Consider the following 20881-nt stretch of genomic DNA (forward strand, 5'->3'; position numbering starts at 1 on the left):
TATCGTAGGCCAGACGAAATATTTTTAGTTTTCTAGTAATATTGCAAATTTAAAAGAGTAATTTGCTATGTACTTATTACATGTAGTTGTGTTAATTTTTAAGAGTTCAAGTGCATAATTTCTTTCTGTTTCTCGAATCTGTAAACATTATGTCTAGTTTTAGTTCTTTAGTGAGTAATAACTCAGTTCAGACAGTAAAGTGTGTTCCAAGAAGCCCTTTTTATCAATTATTTTTTTTTGTCCCGTCCGTAAGATAATTCTTGGTCCCGTCCGTAAGATTACTGACTCTTTTATAATTGAGTGAAATATAAATTTTCTCAGATGAAATGTGAGGCAACATGTAGGTAAATAGTTTAAACTTCACAGAAAAAAAAATAAGCTTGCTAAAATTTTGCAATTCGCAGAAAATGACGCTCAAGTTGACGTCTACAACAACATGTGTCCAAAAAATGTCCCGTCCGTAAGTTTACTTACTGATCATCATAAAGACGGTAAAATCGATTTCTGTTATTAAAAAATAAGGTTAGATAAAAAGGGCCAAGCTACCAATCTTAAGATATATAAACAATCCTGTATATTTTTTTAGAATTTTGTTTTTTTGTTACAATCGTGAGCTAAAATGTCCCGTCCGTAAGAATGGAATGGCCGAAAGATGGAATATGTGCGCACTATACCGAAGACGAAAACGCTATTATTTAGCTATTTCTATGGATAGCAATAAAATAAAAATTAAAGTAGTTCATTAGCAAAATTCTCACGGAAAAGTATTGTCGATCAAATAATAATAATAATAATAATAATAATAATAATAATAATAATAATAATAATAATAATAATAATAATAATAATAATAATAATAATAATAATAATAATTTTCAACAAAAAATTGGACGATTATGATTTTTAATTTGGAGCAATCACAGGAATAAATACGTATACGTGTATACCTGGTGATTCAGATAGTGTTCAATCATAGCCGTCTTTAGGAGATAGCTATGGTTCAATGCTAAAAAAATCAAACTGCTAGAGGTAAAAAGACGAAACAAAAACTGATTTAGGAATGTACCCATTGGGTGAATTAAATGGACGTTCTGTTCCGCACACGACCCTCTACCTTGAGGCCCTGAGGGCCCAAAAAATGAATGGAAAATGCCCCGCATGAACAACTTTTCTCCCGCAAGAGTTGTTTTCCAAGATTTCTTTATAATGTTCCCAATGGCACACCTGCAGACTTAAAATTTTCAGATCAGTGGCGGATCCAGGGGGCGATCTCCCCCCCCAGAAGAGGAAACTTTTATTTTATATATATAAATAAAACCCATCCCAGAGTTTGTAGCTTTTAAAAGTAGCTCTAAGTAGCAGTATTACAACCCACCGCCCCCCCAGAAATCCGTCCTGGATCCGCCCCTGGCTCCAGGACCCCATGATTAAGGGTCTTGTGAGGGCAAACTCCATTCGATGTACGTTTTAACATTTTCCTATCTCACGTACTCGTTTATTAATTTTTTCTATCTCCAGCCATTTGTAATTTATAAACATTTAACTTATACGTCTTATCTGAAACATTCGATTTATTTGATGTACGGACCCTGTCACATCACACATATAAATATATTCTGTAACTAAGGACTTTTTTTCTGGTCGCTTCTGTTCCACGTTACACACACCACGCATATACTGCATAAGCATTTATTTCAGTCTAACCAAATTGCACGCACTTCCGACTGCCATGGGTACAAGGAAATGAAGGCGAAGCGTAGTACTGTAAAACCTTTGTCTGTCCCGCCATGATTTCTCTTGATTTTTTGATGCGTGATGGAGAGTCATAAAGATCTCATTGCCTTACTTCTTATAGTTCCAGGAAGACATGATGGACGTCGCGTTTCTTTTTTCTTTTTTTCCCTATGATCATTACTTTCCTCTTTTTATATCAAGCAGACAAAAACAGTCACTCACTAGAACAGTTGTCGACATTTCATGCAAAACATTTTTTTTAGACTAGAAAAAGAAAAAAAAAAGTAGATAATAAAGTGGCGCGAAGGCGCTGTGATTCTGGAAACAAGAGATCGATTGTAGAACCCCAACACGCCTTGCTCTGTATTTCAGCTCCGTTTGTACTTTTCTGTTTTCCTTACTTTCTGCCCATGAAGTTGATCGAAGCATGACATTAAACGCAAAGAATGTCTCATGTTCCTAGTTCTTTGCATGACCTTCGGAAGAAATAAATGACATCAGTAGATACACAACTATTGTGCGTGGTTATTGTTACATGGTATCTCTTCCTGGAACATTGAGTCAATATAGCACAATCTATAATTTCTTAGAAACACCATCATAAAGTTAGTTGAAACATAATGTGGTGGTATGTTATAACATTTTTTTTAAGATACACATTTCAAGTAGGTAATATAAAAATATCAACTATCTATTTTCGGATAGCGAATGCTGTAACATTTACAGATCGTAAAACCAACTTTCTTTCAGTGCCTTAATTATCTTACTTTTCTGTTTCTTTGTTAATGTCAAATCTTGAAACTCAAATTTCACTCACTTTCATCTTCACTAATCATCATGATCATTATCATCATAGGTATTCTGCCCTAATTGGTAGGTCATTTGCCGCAGCTGAGAAGCTTCCATGCTCCACGGTCTTCCGCTAACATCGTCTTTACGTATGTTTTTTTTTTCTGTTTTGATATCGTTCATTAACTGTAGCCTCCTTCGCCCTCTCCCTCTCTTTCCTGCCACAATACCCTTTAGCACGTCCCTTATGATACAATTTGTCCTCAGGCAATGTCCCAGCCAGCTCGACCCAACTACTTCTTTCCATTCTTCTCCATCTCCACATTTCGAAGGCTTCCAGTCGTTTTTCACCACTTTTACGTAATGTCCATGTTTTCGCCCCATGTAGTAAAACACTCCATACGAAGCATTTTATAAGTCTTTTTCTCAACTCTTTATTCAAGGTCCACAAAACAACTTTTCTTCGTCCTAAAGCCTTCTTTCGCCATTCCTATCCTTGCTTTTATTTCACGTTCGCACTACTAAGAATACTACCCAGATATCGAAAACTGTTCACTTGTTCTATTTTCTCCCCCCCCCCCACTTTTATATTTGACACAGATTGCTTCGTTCCAATGACCATGGCTTTTGTCTTTCTAACATTTATTTTCATCCGATATTCTTCAAAAATTTCAAGTTTTCGAACCCCCTATTGATTTTCTTTTCAGATCGTCTCTATAATATAGAGCTCTAAAAATTTTGCACAAATACGTAAATCTAACGACAATACAATATTTGCACGTAATTTTCGATACAGTTTTTCGTTCTAGGACACAATTAATAATATTAATCATTTAGATATAATTATCAAGTGTCTTCTTCTTATACAACCCAAATATCACTGAAATGAGTTTGGTTGCTGACAACGCGACGGACGTTAATTTCCAGGTTTACGAGTTTGAATATTCACATTTTTAAATCCTTTTGCATAAATTTTGGATGGTAAGTCATGTAAAATAATCCTTAGAAAACAAAATACGTAAGCTCCTACATTGAAATCATATAGAGTTTTCAACTTCAGGAGATTAATAGAAAAATAACACTAAAATCACTGCGCGCTATTCCCAAGGTTAGGAGTTCGCGCCCAGTGTTTTTAATCTTCGTTTCTTCATTATTTTTTACTCCACACACAAACACACATGATATAGGACTGTACATAACTGTACTTAGACGTCAAGTTGGTTGCATACTAAGTCACATTCATTCTAACCAGATTTTTTTACGTGGTGTACACGTGACAGCTATTTGTTTGATATGGATTTAAAGCCCCAGAAATAAGTTCCATATCCGTTCTTGATACAATGGTTCACTAGTATAGCACTCACCCTGCTATGAGGGTTTCCTGACTTGAGTTGATTTTGAGCTTAACGTCCCGTTCAGCAACGAGGCTATATGAGACTTGGACCTACTGATTAACGTGGAATCCGAACCACATGAGCTCCCGCCGGGAATCGAACCCGGGACTCTGACGCTAAAGGCGCGAACGATAACCACTTAGCCATAAAGAAGCTCATGAGGGATTCCTGATTCTACCCCATTCCTTGTGAGCTTATAGGGATTATATTGTGCCCGTGGATTTTATCGATATTTTCCCGTTTTCTCCCGCATTTTCATTCCATCAAGTCATTGATAAATGTTCAATTTCATCAATCATTTATCTCCTTTAGCCTTCGGTGCCTCGGTGGCTCAGTGGTAGAGCGTTCAGCTCTGGTGCATGGGGTCCTTGGTTCGATCCCAAAAAGCGTCAAGTGAACTTTGTGGTGGACAAACACCGTGTGCGTAGATTTCCTCAGGGTTCTCCCATTTCCTCCCACTTACTTCATTCCACCATTTCTTATCATCACCGTCTCCTTTAGCCTACCCGGCATCATCATGGGACATAAGACTCAAATATTTCATTTCCTCTCATATTTTCCTTTAGCCTAAAGGGTACAACATGGGACGTTAAACTAGAACATTCTTTTAATTTAGAATTTGCATATCCACTCACTAGAGACAAAATTCTACTTCCATCATTACTTGAGCCGTTCAACGTTAAACTATTTCTTGTGCACGAACCTTTGCGTATAAATTTAGTCCGTATATTGTTTCTATATTGTTCCGAAATAGATTATCAGCGACCTTGGATTTGAAGAGATTCGTCTCCAATTGAATTTTGAGACTGGATTTAAATGTTTCGTTACTCTTCGTTAACTTAACTGTTTCATTCGTGGGGGACATATGATACAACAAAGATGGATAATTTCACGAAAAAATGTATTGAAATGTGTTTAGCAGGTAAACGAAGTAGAACAAACGACAGATCAAAATCTATCAAATGAAAAGTTTAAAGAAAAAGAAAAAAGTATTTCATAAAATATTTAATGTTCTTTTTCACCGAAGTGGTAGAAATGGTTTTCTCTTGTGTTAAGAGAAAATGCACCATAAGAACTTCCCTGACTTTTGATGTCATGACTGGCAAGATTAGAAAAGAAACTGCGATAAAAAGCAACCCCTGGAGCTTTATCATCACAATTTCTGCTTCAGCAACTACCAAATTGTCCCACTTATTTCATTTAATGAGCTGACAGTACAATATAAATTCGATTATGGACCCTTAAAACAGGGCCTCATAAAAGATATATATTTGACTCGATTTTGTTAAATTCATTCTTACGCAGAGGCGATCAATGAACTTCTGAAGATAATGGTATTTTATCGAATGATCGATGCGTCTAGACGGAGAGAAAGATAGTGTTATATACACGACATACAAAGTTTATAACAGTGCGTGAGGCATGCGACCGGTTTAAATAGATGAACCAGACAAGCCAGTCTTCCCGACTCCTTCCTAGAATGTTTCCCTGAATTCATCTGAAACTAGGTGAGGCATACTAGGAAAACTTGACGTGATATCTTGGTTCATAAAATATGGTAGCATGCAACGATGTATAATGGATTTATGTCATATAAACCGTAAAAGCTCATTGTAAAAAGTGTGTCTTCCTTGCATGTTCTCCCTGTCGTCTACTATATAGGCTATGTGGGGTTGAGACTTCAGACAGGAAGTATATACGTTAATTAAATGCTTTTCAAATCAAATTAGTTTACGACAATCAGTCTCTGTTTCGAATGTTTTAAAAGATACTTTGCAAACATGAAAAGCATTTGACATTTTATTACGTATTTACGCAAAAGACCTGCAAATACTGGCAGAATGCCTTTTAGGGTGGACATAAGAATAAGACTTAAAAGTTCATGACAAAATTGTGATTGAAAGTCACAACACCGCCTCAAAAACTACGCATGAGGATTCAGTCATCAATATCATTGGCTCCAGCCCAATAAAATGTATCGATTCTTATGTGTGTTCATTTAGAGATTTCTTTTTTAATCTAATATTATTGCAGCATTAGATGTATTAATCTATTGGTTATTTTTTAAGAATATACTGTAATTCCATTTCGTACTTCATTTTATTTTTTTTAAAGACCGCCAGTACTAAATGCACTCACTTTAAATAATTCTTGGTCTAGTTGCAATAATTACGGTAGCTTCATTACTTGACTTTCTTTTAAAAAACTATTTTTAGCACACAATTTATCGTTTCTTTGTAATGTTGCCAAAACAATTTAGCTGATGCACCAAGGAAACAAGTGAAAAAGAATTTGAGCTGGAAAGATTCTTGAGGTGATTCAAAGTGCAAGCGCGCTACTGGCGCCTAAGTATAAATATAGAAAAGACAATAATGCATGAGTCAAAAAGCACATTAAAGAATTCCGTGAAGACTTCCTTTCGTTGTTTCAATTCGGACACAAAACAATGCATACTTGCGTTCCACGTGTGACAAAGTGGTGTTGACAAGATCTCTGTTTACATGACCAAGAACAATGCTCACAAACAACTGAATGAACGATAATAATGCTAGGAATGTGTCAATGGTTATTTAATATTTGGTTTCCTTGTTTATTTCACTCTTCAGTATTTCTTTGTATAGAATTTGCTTACTTAATATTATTCCTCAATTAGATTATAATACGATTAGATTGTAGTAATCAAGGCCGTATCGACAAGGAAGACAATCGGGGGTTTAGGTTTATAGGCAGTTACTCCCAAAATTCTCAACGTGCCAATAGATAAATCCATTGGTGGAAGTAACAGGAAGAAGGAAAAGGTGAAGAACCAAGATGAGATGGAAGGCTAAGATACGAGATGATTTGAAGGAGAGGGAAAATGAAATTATTATTATTATTATTATTATTATTATTATTATTATTATTATTATTATTATTATTATTATTATTATTATTATTATTATTATTATTATTTACTATGAGAGTCCAATAGGTCTACTTGTTTATGTGATAAATTATAAAATGATCCTAACATCAGGAATCACAAATAGAACATACTATACATAAGCAGAAACCTATCTATATCACTGTACTAACGAAAAGAGATTTGAGCCAGATCAATCTCACCCTGCTGCCTACGCCACTGGCACATGCATATGTGGAAGGTAGTTACAGCAAAGAAAACCGACGTTAATTTTTGTAAGTTATTTCATTATTCTTTGAAATTTAAAAGACGAAATATTGATTCAACGGTTAATATTTCATCAAAAGTCCTGGGTGCGATTCTTGGTTATTTCCTGGAAACACCTGCTCGTTGATGCCAGACGCAATTCCCGTTCTCAAACGACGGAAGTTGAATGACCTACAGCACCGCTATGCAGGCCGTTACCATGGTAACCGAAAGCAAGCAAGAAAGAAAAAATAGAATACGCGTGCAGCAGTTCCCTAGATACATAGAAGCTGGGAATGCATCATCAGTTAAACTAGACCTGTTGGTCTCCACAAACTTAAAAAGAAAAAAAAAATGCAAAAATTATTTTACTGCAACCGCAAGAAAAAACATCACGCGAATGCACGTGATATGGGTTAAAAATTTGATAAGATGCAGACAAATCGATTCGATATAAATATTTTAGTGAAAATGTTTTCAACTTGTTCCCGTTTCCAAATATATAAACGAAGATTTAACATTTTATCTCTGTCTTTTAAAGCTATTAACTGGCTGGAAGAATTTAATTTCCATACATTTTCATTTTAAAAAGACAAGCAAACATGAGAGTATGGTGAACCTTCAACTGGAATCTTGTTTTATAGTATCAAAACCCTTGCAATACTACTAATTGTGGGAGCCGCGGTGGCTCAGTGGTAGATCGTTTACCTCAGGTGCATGGGGGCCTTGGTTCGCTCCCAGCTCGCGTCAAGTGAGTTTTGTGATAGACAAACACCATGTGCGTAGGTTTTCTCGGGGTCTCCCGTTTCCTCCCACTTTCTCCATTCTATAATTTCATTCACTTCTCACCATCACGGCTTCCTTTAGCCTAGCCGGCATAATCGTGGGACGTAAAACTTAAAAAAAGATGAAAGACTACTAATTGTGCCAAGCTTGAAATTAAACATATTTGGAATTATACGCACATCCTTAGTTATACTGTATATAAAAGAATGTTATATAAATATATAGTATTGTACTGTATGGGTTAGAAACATGGTCATTACACACAAAGTACGAAAACAGACTGGAAGCTTTCGAAATGTCGGTTTGAAGAAGAATGGAGAGAATCAGCTAGTTCGAGCGGAAAACGAATGAGAGGAACTTAGAAATGGTGGAGGAAAAAAAGAAGTTTTAAATATTATTAAGAAGACGAAGATGAACTGGTTGAGACATTGGCTAAGAAAAAACTTTATATCATGAGGGACATGCCAGAGAATATGGTGGCAGGAAAGAGAGGGAGGGGGCGAACTTAATGGATGATACCAAAACAGAAAAATCGTCCGTGAAGACGAAGAGGTTAGCGGAAGACCAGGAAGGAGTGACTTCCTTCATCACTGAATGTTTATTGATACCTACTCATGAAAGTAGCCTTATGACAAGAGTTCGCACATAACGAGACAGAACGTTTGTGAGAGAACGCTTCACTTTAGAAATGAAATGTCACTCAATGAACTAACATACAATAATAAATCTACCAGAATTATTAACCAGGCACGTTCTCATGCCTGCAAAATGATTCTTTGTTTATTAAACTCCAGTTCACTTCTCCATCCACAATTACGTAAGCAATTCAGAAAGAAGGTTAATTCGTGAATCACTAATCTTACTTACAATGCGGGAGGGGGAAAAATCTTTATATTCATTTTCATATTTTCACATGACCGATTGAAACCATTTAACTGAGGTAGGTGTATAAGGACTACAAGAGACGTCATCTTATCTTCCTCAACAACGCATCTCCTCGCAGATAGAAAATGTATAAATTTAGACTGTGACGTCACTTGCATTATGCAAGAACAGCCGTGACAGAGCATTGGTGGCTGAACATTTCTTGCAGAAGTGATGGAAGAAGAAAAAAAAAAGAATAATATTCACAAAGGATGGAAATTGTTGGTGTAAATTGCAGCTTAATTGGAAAGAAGCGTTTCATCAAAAGTGTTCCACCGAATAAGCACTTCATTCATTTGTGAATGACTAAATGAGGTCTTCTTGCTTAATTGGAATATTCTGTTACTCGTAACGCGCCCATTTTATTCCATAGCAGCTAATCAACTAGACATTCACAGCGTAAATAAACACTCTTTCGTTCTCCTCAGAGAACTCGCGTGTTGCAAATGATGAAATTGAAATTCTGCGATAGATTACGTACATTCGATGCTGTTTGAATAAAGTCTTTATAGCGTACGAGTACATTAACACATGGCAATTTTCAACACGGAGGCAACATGGGATGTCACACGTTCTCAACGAGGATTGGACTTATGAGAGTAATGAAAGTGACTATGTTTGAAGCTTCATATCTCTTGAACCACCCGACCGATCTCGATCGAATTTTCAACATAGATGAGGTTCGGGCCTGGGATAGTTTTTATCATTTTACTTCGGCAGTGCAACTTAGGGGAAGAACGAGATATATATATAAAAATGATCGAAAATGACATATTAGTATCGAATCCATAATTTTCGGAGTCGCTCAGATGAACAGTGACACTTTCAATGCAATTTTAATCCAAATTCAGTCTCGCAACTTGGGGGAGGGTGTATATATATATATATATATATATATATATATATAGAGAGAGAGAGAGAGAGAGAGAGAGGTCGGATGTAGGGATGCACCGGCACCGGAGCACATGCACCCCCTTCACTGTAAATATATACTATCTAAAATGAGAACCTAGCAGTGAAAAAGCAACATTTTCCGAAACTTTCTGCTGTCATGTGTCCGTTTGAGGCTTAGAAGAAAGCTTAGTTTTGCAAAAGCAATAGTTTAAGTCGATTTTCTGAAGGTTGAAGGAAAAGGGTTCACTGAACAAAGTAATAGTCCTCAGTCACACCACAGAGACCTAAAAGCATTTAAAAAATTTAAATAAAATGTAGTGGCAGTTATTGGTGCACCCCCTTCAAGAAATGCTGGATCCGGTCCTATATATATATATATATATATATATATATATATATATATATATATATATATATATAAACAATCGACAATGACCAATATTAGTGTCGAATCAATAGTTTTTGCTGTCGCTGAGATGAACAGCGACACTTCCGATGCGATTTAAATCCAAATTCAATCTTTTATGTCCAAAATAAAACGTATTATCTCTGTACGAGGAACGGATATTCTGCTGGTATTATAATAAATAGAATATTTTTAGAGAAATTTTAAGGGTTACCGAAGCAGAAATAAAACCTTGTCAGCGGATTTAGTCAGCATGTAGTAAATCACTTGAATAAGGATTAAAACTACATGTCCATCTCGCTACGATTCAAATTAATTTTTAGGTTTAGGAGATAGTTTTATTTTTCTCTCGAAAACTACACATGAGGATTAACACTCAACTACAAAATTAATTGTTCAACTCAATGAAATCTATTGATTGGTTTGTCTCGTTTTTGAACTTTTTTTTTTTTTTCGTTACACAGTAATAATTGCAGAATTTTACTTTTATGTTACAATCCTGAACACGTTATGAAAAAAAAAAATTGGGATTCCATTGAAAATATGGGTTTCAATGCAGTAGAAATTGCATCTTGTATGCAAGGCCGTCCAGTGGTTTCTCTAGTAATCGCTGAAAAAAATTACAGTCATTACATAATTCTCCACGCCCATTAGGCCTTGCTAAATCCAATCTATTCTTTGTGTTTTGCACCTATCACTCGCTGTTATGCGCAACTGAAAGCAATTTCCGGTTTTAAACAAAAAAATAAGCATCCTATATGTTGTGGCTCGCAATGCCTAACCACAAAAAAATTTCAAGGATTTTTCACTCTCATTCAGAGCCCTAACACAACAGAGTACGGGTATTGATTGATATTAAAAATTGTAACTTAAAAGGTAAATGTTTTGCGGTATAAAGTATATTACACAAAATTACATTTTTTTAAAAAAAAATAATATCCCAGTCATTTCACTAACACGTATAGCTGTTACATTTGTTATCTTCTCATTATTAAAATTACGTATGTCCTAATAAGATTCTCTAAAAATTTCAAGAGAAACTCATGACTATATTTTACATATATTAGTAGATTTCAATATACCAAGCACCCCTTCGTGTGTCAATTGGCTGACGCGCGCGCTATCCGTACTCGTGATTCCGGGTTGGAATCCGGTGAGGACACTTGTCTCAGATAGGCCTATATATAAGAGTAGATTTGGATTCCGCTTTATACAGCAGGTTTTGTTTCAAATACAGAATCAGTGCTAAGAAGAAAGATTATGCCTAACTGGAGGCATGATTATTGAAAGTGGATCAATGTGGAATTGATTTTTTTTTTGTGCTCTCCCACCGGGAATGGAACCTGGGATCACGTGCACCAAAGGTACAGGTGCTTACCATTAGACCAGGGGGAGAGCACATTATATTATTATTATTATTATTATTATTATTATTATTATTATTATTATTATTATTATTATTATTATTATTATTATTATTATTATTATTATTATATGCAAGATTTTTCATTATCTTTGTATGATTTCAATGATAAAAAAGAGAGAGATAAATGAAATATTAGTTCAATGCATTGTTCTTCAGATCGGAAAGTACAATGCACTGACATGTGATTTCATGACGCATACCTAAACAAAAACTTGCTCTGGATGAATTATCAATAAAGTAGAGTGTATATATATCATAGCTACCATAAAAACTGCTCTCCTCAATCAATATCAACACATATTGATAAAAACATGTACCGGATGTAGATACATTGTTTTGAATGTATTCATGCAACGAAGAAATCGCTACATTTAGTTGGCACGTTCACCATTAGATCGCGTGTTTTAGGTTCAACTTCGAAAGGAGGGTTACAATGTCAGAGTCGATCCTAACCATTATGATGTCAATCTGAACAATATTGTCTCTGAATAGGGTAACCAGACGGGTTCGAGTCCTGTTCTGCCTGGCATCAGAATATAAAGTCACATTAAATGACATTATACATGATTCTAGTGGTTTTTTTTTTTTTTTTTTTTTACGCATTTTGTATCGATCGATCGATTGAAATTTTAAACTCCCGCACTGAAACTACAGCTCACAGATGAAGAGAAGAACCCTAGCAGAAGTAGTGTGACGTAGGTATGGGCTCGCCCACGTTTCACACGGAGGTTTCAAATGACACAACGGAATAGCACACAGATAACTACCCGGAGTAGCAGACGACATCTAAGTATAGACCACACCTCAAGAACCGAAAATGGACTTGAACGTGTCGTTGACCTTTCCCCGCTACCCTTTTTTAGGGCTCTTCTCGTCATCTGTGAGCTGTATATGTGATACAGTGGCGGCTCTTAAGGGAATTCCCATCGCTACAACCTACTTACTAATTGTATACAGCTTATAGCGACACAATGTTAATATTACCGAAATGTGTTCCCTCAAGACTAATAAGACAGGATCTAATGAGATCCGTTTGAACTACTGTAAGTTACTGCCGGAAACAAATAACCCGTTCGAACTTCAGGAATTAATAATACTATTGTATACGAACTAACAATTAGATTATACTTTAAATATAATATTTACTTATTTATCCTTGATTTGCAAATTACTAGATTTAGAATACCAAACTGTGTCCACTGGTGATCGAACCCAGACCAACACACAATCAAGGCGAACATTCTAATAAATCGGCAGTCCAAAACACGAGTTTCAGGTTCCTGTACGAATTATTCTGTGAATTTCCTGCTAAAAGTCGTCTCCCCTTCCCTTCGCCCCTTTTTTGCCCTCCGAACTTTTCATTCTTTATGCACTTGCTCACGTCTCCCTTGCTTCGTTTCCCCTCGACTCCTGCAGCTGAGGGGACTTCAGTCAATAGTTCCACTACTGAGCTCAAAACTCCGAACAGAATTGTTTCTCTGCCCTTTTCCTACTCACGACAGTTTTATTTTAACGAAGGAATTCTGACGCACTAATTGCCACAAGACGCTTTACAATCATAGACAGCGACGTATTCACGGACAATTTAAGCTCTCAGGTATTTCGTGAATACAAACAACATCTTTTGTTCTTGTGAAGTGCCAACTTCATTTGTTAGATCGGAACTTGGTCTCTGAGTCCAAAAGCAAGTTTATGCTTTTACATGTATCCAAACTGCACTCGCTTCGAATTGAAAACAGGTTCTCATGAGCTATTAATGTGAGTTCTTCCAGTGGAAGAAATTGTTAGAAGGGCATAAAAGGAGATTAAAGTAAGATATCTTTGTATCTTTCTTTTTTTTTTTTTTTTTCGCAAAGCAGATGCATCCAGTACATGAAGAAAATAACACGAAAGGGTACCTTGTTAAGTTATGTAGGCCCTATATTAGTTGAAACAAATAACATGAAGGGGTCTCTTCTTAGTTATTAGGGCTTTATGTATATTAGTTATCAAATTTCATATGAAGTATTTCCAATTTCTGATTAACCATATGGAAGCAGATTCATTGGTTGGATTGGAATTTAGCGTACCTTTCAACACCAAGGGTTATGAGATATGGGCCTACAGCTTAAAGTGAAATCTGAATCGCATTAGCTCCCGACGGAACCAAATCCGGATCTTCCGTAGGCTATCTTCAGGGTGTTTCAAAGCAACACCGACAACATTTGGGAGGTGATTCCTGACACCAAGATAAGACGAAAAGTATAGACCAACCTGGGTGAACAAATGCTTCCTTTCGGAGTTACAGGCTGCCAAACACATGAAAAAATGAAGTTCAAAGATCCATAACTCCAAAACTATGTGGCCTACGGCAATCGGGTCAAGACTTCACTTAGGAACTATTATGTGCTCTATCCAAAAATACATGTTTCAGCATCCTAGGTACTCACGGAACAATTTTTATGAAGGCAGTTTGGTTACGGGCATATAATCTGAAGTACTTATTCCGCTATAAAAATTGTTGCGGAAGTATCGTATTATTCTGACACATGGATATTTGGATAGGCAACATACTAGTTCCTAAATAGTCTTGACCCGACTCCGTTAGGTTTCATAGTATTGGAGCTATGGATCTTTAAAGTTCATTTTCTCATGTTTTTGGCAGCCTATAACTACGAAAGGAAGCATTTGTGCACCAAGGTTGGTCTGTACTTTTTGTCTTATCTTGGTGTCAGGAATCACCTCCCAAACGTTGTCGATATTGTTTCGAAACACCATGTATATAGTCATGACCGAGCTCTACTAACAGACACAGGTGTTCACGATAACATAATGTAATAAAGAAACTACCGTATTTCAAATAAATCTCACCCAGTCAGGGAAAAAAAAAAACTTTCAAACTATACTGTGATAGATTCACCGTCACAGACAATTATATAAACACAAGAAATTGCAAAATTACATATTTAATATCTACCGTAGAGCTTACATCAACAATCCTGATGAAAGAACTAAACACAGCAAACGCTCAAAGTAGCTCATCCCTAAATTACACAATCCAGTTCCACTACCAGCAAGCAGGGTAGTAAGAAAGCTTCTCAATGATCAGGATACATCATAGAGGCTAAACGGTCCCCACAAGAACATTCGAGGGAATGTCCAAATAAGAGTATTATAATAATGAAAGTTTCCATGCAGTATGATTCTCACTTAATCTCTTTATTTGAATATGCGAGAAAAAAATGAAATGAAATCTTTAAGTTATACGTCCCACTCTTATGCAGGCTAGGCTAAACGAGACGGTGATGATGAGAAATGAATGAAATGGTGGAATGAATGAAGTGAGAGGAAACGGGAGAACTCCGAGGAAACCCACGCATACAGTGTTTGTCCGCCTCAAAGTTTACTTGGTATGAGCTGGGATTGAACCAGGGACCCCATTCACCAGAGATGAAAACTACCATTGAGCCGCCGCGGCCGTGACGATGCGAGATTTATGCACATTAACACTCTATCAATTGCAGCATTTTTATTTCTGTTCCTTCCTTAACTACTATTCCCGACAGCTCCTAGTAGTTTCTCATTCACTCAGTTAATATGATCTTTATTCTTCTTCATATCCACATTCCACAGCCTTGTTTTTATGTTAATGTATCTACTCTATACAATACAAAATTACCGAAGAAAATACTGTCGTAGCTGTTTTGTAGCTCCCTTTATCTTCATAGAATTATATTTCCTCAACCCTCACACTATTTCCTCAATTTTAAATCAACATTTCTTCATGACAACTCCTCCCGCGCCTTTTAGTGTACGGGGTCCTGGGTTCGGTTTCCGGTGAGTGATCCTTTGAAGTTTGAATGCATTACGATGCATTCACAATTAAAGTTTAGTTCGCGTCTCAAATATCCTCGGTGCTGAAAGGAACACGAAACTTCAACACACACACAATACCATTGCTGTAATGTAACCCTGATGCAAAACTTGAATTATTAGTCATTGTATGACAAAACTCTTATTAAGAACTCAACTTCTCATATTCTCATATTTGAGTTATCACTGCTTGAAGTTCAATTTATTTCTGTCATATTTTCTACTTTATTTCCCTTCTTGATTCTTGCTGATTTCCTCTTTCATCTTTCCCCCTTCAGACGAAAATAAGCTTTAATTAAATGTGTCTTCAAATTTGCTTTAAAATTAGGTAATTCAACTGAAGATTCATAACGAAAGATATCGCTCAACAATACACTGGAATTCCCACGCCAACTAACAATTTTAGGTACGTATATAAGAAACCTTACGTACTTTAAAAAGGGACAAATTCGAGTTGTTTATTAACCGTCGGGCTTCCAAGCGTGCCTCTCCTAATACTTTCAAGTATAAAATTCTATATGATAAAGATTTCACACTAGAACAATCAAAAGACTTCTGCCTGCATCTCTTCAAATAGCAAATTCAGATGCACGTCCACATCTTATAGAACCTCGATGATGGAAAAGAGAACTTAGCAAGCAAACAAGAAAGAAACAGTGCTGTGCAAATTACAGAAGCATTTAGCAATGCTGTTAAAATTCAAGTAATTAATTATTCGCATACCCAAATAATTGATTTCTCGAATATTCCTTATCCGAATTAAATTCATCTGAATAATTTTAACAACAATAATCCTCGGTTATAGATTTAAGAAAAAGAGCTAGTTTGCTTTGGACAGGAGTTGTTGATCTGTTGTAAATAGTCAAGCTTTCAATTAGCCCACTTCATTGGTCGGCTAACGAATTTGCCTTTAATGCACGAGGTTTCCGTTATCGGCAGAAGAATATCCAATGCAGTACAATGGTCCAAATCCCATTTACACTGTGTTTCTCCTCATACACATAGTTTTAATAATAATAATAATAATAATAATAATAATAATAATAATAATAATAATAATAATAATAATAATAATAATAATAATAATAATAATAATAATAAAAAGAACTGAATTTTTTCGGTTTTACAACCGACATTATACCGGATAGGCTAAGGGAGATAGTGATTATGAGAATTAATGAAATTGTGGAATGCTGAAAGTGGGAGGAAACAGGAAAACTCCGAGAAACCCACGCACATAGGGTTTGTCCACCACAAAGCCCACTTCGCGCGAGCTGGAATAGAACCCATGCACCAGAAGTGAAAGCTCCACCACAGGCACTGCGGCCAAGAATATTAATGAAGCCAGTACAATAAATGTAGATTATTCCTTATACCAAATGAAAGGGAGGAGTTTAATAAACATGGATCGGGAGTTATAAACCACCGAAAATGACAAACATGACGTTTTAAAGCACTGGATTGAAAATCATGGAACCTCTCGGAAGTGATTCAAGATAATCAGGAATTAGAATAAGGAGTCATTTGGGGCTCCAGAGAGCAACACAGCCTCGCTGTTGATGAATGACGTCGTGAATACAAATCAAATCAATCAATCACGCTTTTAATTTTAAAAATAAATATGGATAGGTGTAATCAAAAAAAGATATGGATACGAACGTTTTCACGAACTTTATGGTGAAGAGCAACGTTGCTATGATTAATGAAAGATCTTTGATTCGATGCTTTGCCTAAAGTTTTAGTGTACGATATGATGGCAGTGTGTTCTCTACATTTCTCCCGTTTTCTCCAATTTCTCATTTCATAAATTCTTATATTTTTTCCATTAACAGTCCCTTGCATTTATTAAGCCTCCTTTGGCCTACAAGGAGTAACAGCCGTACGTTAAACTCTCGGTTGGGTTAATGAAATGAAATTGCTGTTTTACATTCTATGTTATGACCTTCATGTTAAATGTGACGGATGCTTAATGAAAGTGAATGTTTATGGAATAACTGGTGGAATGATTGTGTGGGAGGAAACGAAAGAAGCAAAAAAATCCATATGTTCACCAGAAACTTTCATAGCCTGAGATCAAACCACTGAGCGCCGTGCTGTACTATCTGACCCAGTGCCCCGTCCACATTAAGGGTTACGCTAAGTTAGTTCACATTTTCTACAAGAAGAAATTAAAGTGAAGAGTGGGGTGGCACAGTGGCTGCTGAATGGTAGAGCGCTTACTTTTGGTCCGTGGAGTCCCTGGTCGATCCCCGACCAAGTAAGCTTGTGGTGGACAACATCGTGCTTATGGGTTTTCTCGCCGTACTCCCGTTTCCTTCCACTTTCTCATTCCACTAATTATTCCATTATTATTCAGTTACTTTAATTAGCGTCTCTCTTATCTGACAGGCATAACTTGGGACCTTAAACTCAAATATTTCATTTCATTTTTTAAAGTTAAGATTATATTAACTTACAGGAAAGGCAGGACGCACATTTTCGGTTTTGAGGGGGTGGCTTTAAAATATCTATGGGTGCCATTGTTTATATCACTGCGGTCATTTATTTATTAAGCGTTGCCGGTGTTATTTTCTTGAACGAATTCCTTGAATCTTTCCTTGCTCTCGCAACCGCCAAGAAGGCGAATTGCTCGCTTTTTATCTTGGGATTGGTAAATAATTTGCAGAATCACTTACAAAATTTGAAATGAAATGAAATGAAATGAAACCTATGAGTTTTACGTCCCACGATTATGCTGGTTGCGCTAAAGGAGACGATAATGGTGAGAAATGTATGAAATTGTGGCATGAAGAAAGTGGGAGAACCCCGTGAAAACCCACGAGTACGGTGTTTGTCCAGCACAAAGTCCACACAGCGCGAGCTGGGATCGAACCAGGGGCCCCAAGCACCGGAGGTGAACGCTCTACCAATGAGCCACCGTGCCCCCAACATACAAAATTTGAATAAGTGATAGAGTGCTTATTCCTGGTGCACGAGGTCTCTATTTCGATCCCAGATCATGTGAAAAAATTAAATAAAATCTTTCAGTTTGACGTCCCACGAATATGCCCTGCTTGCTAATGGAGACGATTAATTAAAGCAAGTGAATGATAATGGAAGCATTGATGGAATGAGAAAGTGGAAGTACCCTGAGAAAACCCACTAACACGATTTTGTCCACCACAAATTTACTCGTCCGAGAATCGAACCAAGGACCCCAGACACTAGAGGTAAGCGCTCTACCACTGAGCCACTGTAAATCATATGTTTGTGGTAGACAACATAAATCGTGGTTTTTCCTGGGGTTCTCCCATTTCCTTCCACATTCTCATTTCACGAATTATTTATTATTGACTTGTCCCCAACAGCCTAAATTACATTACGTGGACGTAAAACTAAAATTTAATTTCATCACTTTCCGATTGTAGTGGAACGTATTTATGGATATTCTCTAGCACATAGTTATAAAAGCATTACAGTTAAGAAAAATTATATAAATTTATAAACCTGCAAGGTACTTTTAAAATACATTTATTTATTTACCTAGCTAATGATGTAACGATAAAGTTAATGGAAACCTTTAACAACGAGATACGCGAAGGAATAATGAAAGGAAGTGGATCAATCAGGGTTTCATATTGAAAGATATTTACTCCGTATTTGCCTAGTGGCGCCAACTCTGAATCAAACTCGGGACAGGTTGGCTTCCCGCGGGATTCGAATCCAGAACCTTGACGAATGCGAAGCGAAAACGCTAACCGCGAATCTATTCCGCTCAATGTAAACTCAATTGATCAAGTTTCAAGAGAATAGTTTCAACCTATACTTTCTTTTTCTTTCTTTCCACAATAATATACGTATTCACGTGAGTTAAAATAATTATCTAGAATAGAACGTTAGTATTAATTATAAAATGTTAAAATAAGTATTCATTATAATAATACTATATTACAGTCTTTATTATTGTTAGACAAAAAGTTTGAACCATTTCTAAACATACCTTGTTGTGCTCTTGAAGAACGCTGACTCCCTGTTCATGAGTTCGGATCTGAACCGGGACATCTCTTCTTCCATCTTTCTCATCTCAGCATCAAACCGCTCCCTGATGTTGCTGAATTCAGTGTCAATGACGCTGAAATCTCCAAGTTTGATGGGGATATTCCTTTTCACTCCGCCCTCAGCCATTATTGCAGATTAACACTCTTTTCCTTTAGCTAAATTGACACACACAAAACAAAACGTCCTATTACTTCTTCGGTACAAGCCAACAGTGTTGATTCAACAACTTTTCGTTATTATCTGGAACAAGATAACACGTTTAGAAACTTCTGTCAAGCTAAGCTATAGCAACGTAGTTTCAACGTTTGCTCTCTGCGACGTTCTCTGTGCAAGTGTACTTAAATAGATTTGGTGTCTGTGGTATGTAATGTCTCGAGAACACCCTTTGCCGGTACTGACTGCAAGAAATACCTAACTCGCACTGTAAAACCTTGAAGGCGGCAATGATATAGACGGATCGAGAAAGATGCGTGAATCACTGAACGTTGTGGGTAGTACGAAACTCAAGTTCTAGAATCGTCTGTTGTTTTGACCAAGTTTATTTTGGCTATTCTCAACTTTGTAGTTGTGATACTTTCATCACTTTAATGTTTCACGCGCTTTTTGCCGCAACCTTTTCGGAATATGGACATGAACAGTTGTTCCACATCACAGCGGATCTTTCCACGAATGCGCATGCTTGTCTAACAAGATTGATCCGTAAGGTTGAAAATAATAAGAACCAGCAGGGTAGTACTTTTACATTAGATAACAAGCAAATTGAACCTTATTGGTAGTTGCCTTTTAGGCTTATAAACCGATAAGCTACAACGGCCTCGTCTGCTCGCCCATAGTTTTGTTGCATATATTTAGTATTGTTATGCGTGTGTGTGTTAATGTGACGTAGCAATGAGAGATCCCGACTACGCAGATGAGTCAGCATAGCAAAGAGACCTGTTTCGTCATCAACGACGTAGTTATTTTGACTCGAATTGGTCGAAAACTTGTTGCGGGACATTGGATAACAATTTCTTGGTATCTTCCTCCGTTTCCAATTCCAATAGCATTAGAAAAACAGATGAAAATGGACTGAGATGAGAAGTCGCGCTTATTTAGTTCAGTGTCTTGTATTTATTTATTTTTTTTTAATAAATATTTTCTCTGATTTCTTTAGTTCATTCAGCATCCGACGGAACAGTGGCGTCGGAAGAAATTCAGTATTAGGGAATTTTAATGGGATGACGACACTTTTAATTAACCGACTTGAAAACAAGAAGTTCTTAATTCGAATCAGGTTTATATAGATAGCTACATGTTGTGTCAATGTTCACTCGTAACTTCGAAATAGGTGCACCGATTTTGATAACTTTTTGTTTGTTTGAAAGAGCATAGCTTCCTGATGATCGCATATAAATTTCATGAGGATGTAGTGTTGCCAACTCTGGAAAATAAAATTAGCGCCCCCCCCTCAAAATTCCCTATGATATAGGACTAACAAGTGTGAAATATCT

At 36.5% G+C, this 20881-nt stretch overlaps 1 protein-coding gene across 2 annotated transcripts in view; it reads right to left on the minus strand.

Annotated features, from left to right (window-relative positions):
* LOC145670038 (alpha-crystallin B chain) overlaps positions 1-19979 on the minus strand; it is a 122031-nt gene extending 102052 nt beyond the window's left edge. The window contains exon 1 of one of the 2 annotated variants that reach the window (XM_081738383.1): positions 19333-19979. In XM_081738383.1, coding sequence (XP_081594509.1) covers positions 19333-19517 — 185 coding nt within the window. In that variant the 5' untranslated portion in view covers positions 19518-19979. The remainder of the gene's footprint in view (positions 1-19332) is intronic. The other variant, XM_081738384.1, reaches the window with a different exon arrangement.
* Between the last annotated feature and the right edge of the window lie 902 nt (positions 19980-20881).

This window comes from Thermobia domestica, chromosome 14, assembly GCF_964235325.1.
Source record: "Thermobia domestica chromosome 14, izTheDome1.hap1.1, whole genome shotgun sequence".
Lineage (NCBI taxonomy): Eukaryota > Metazoa > Arthropoda > Insecta > Zygentoma > Lepismatidae > Thermobia > Thermobia domestica.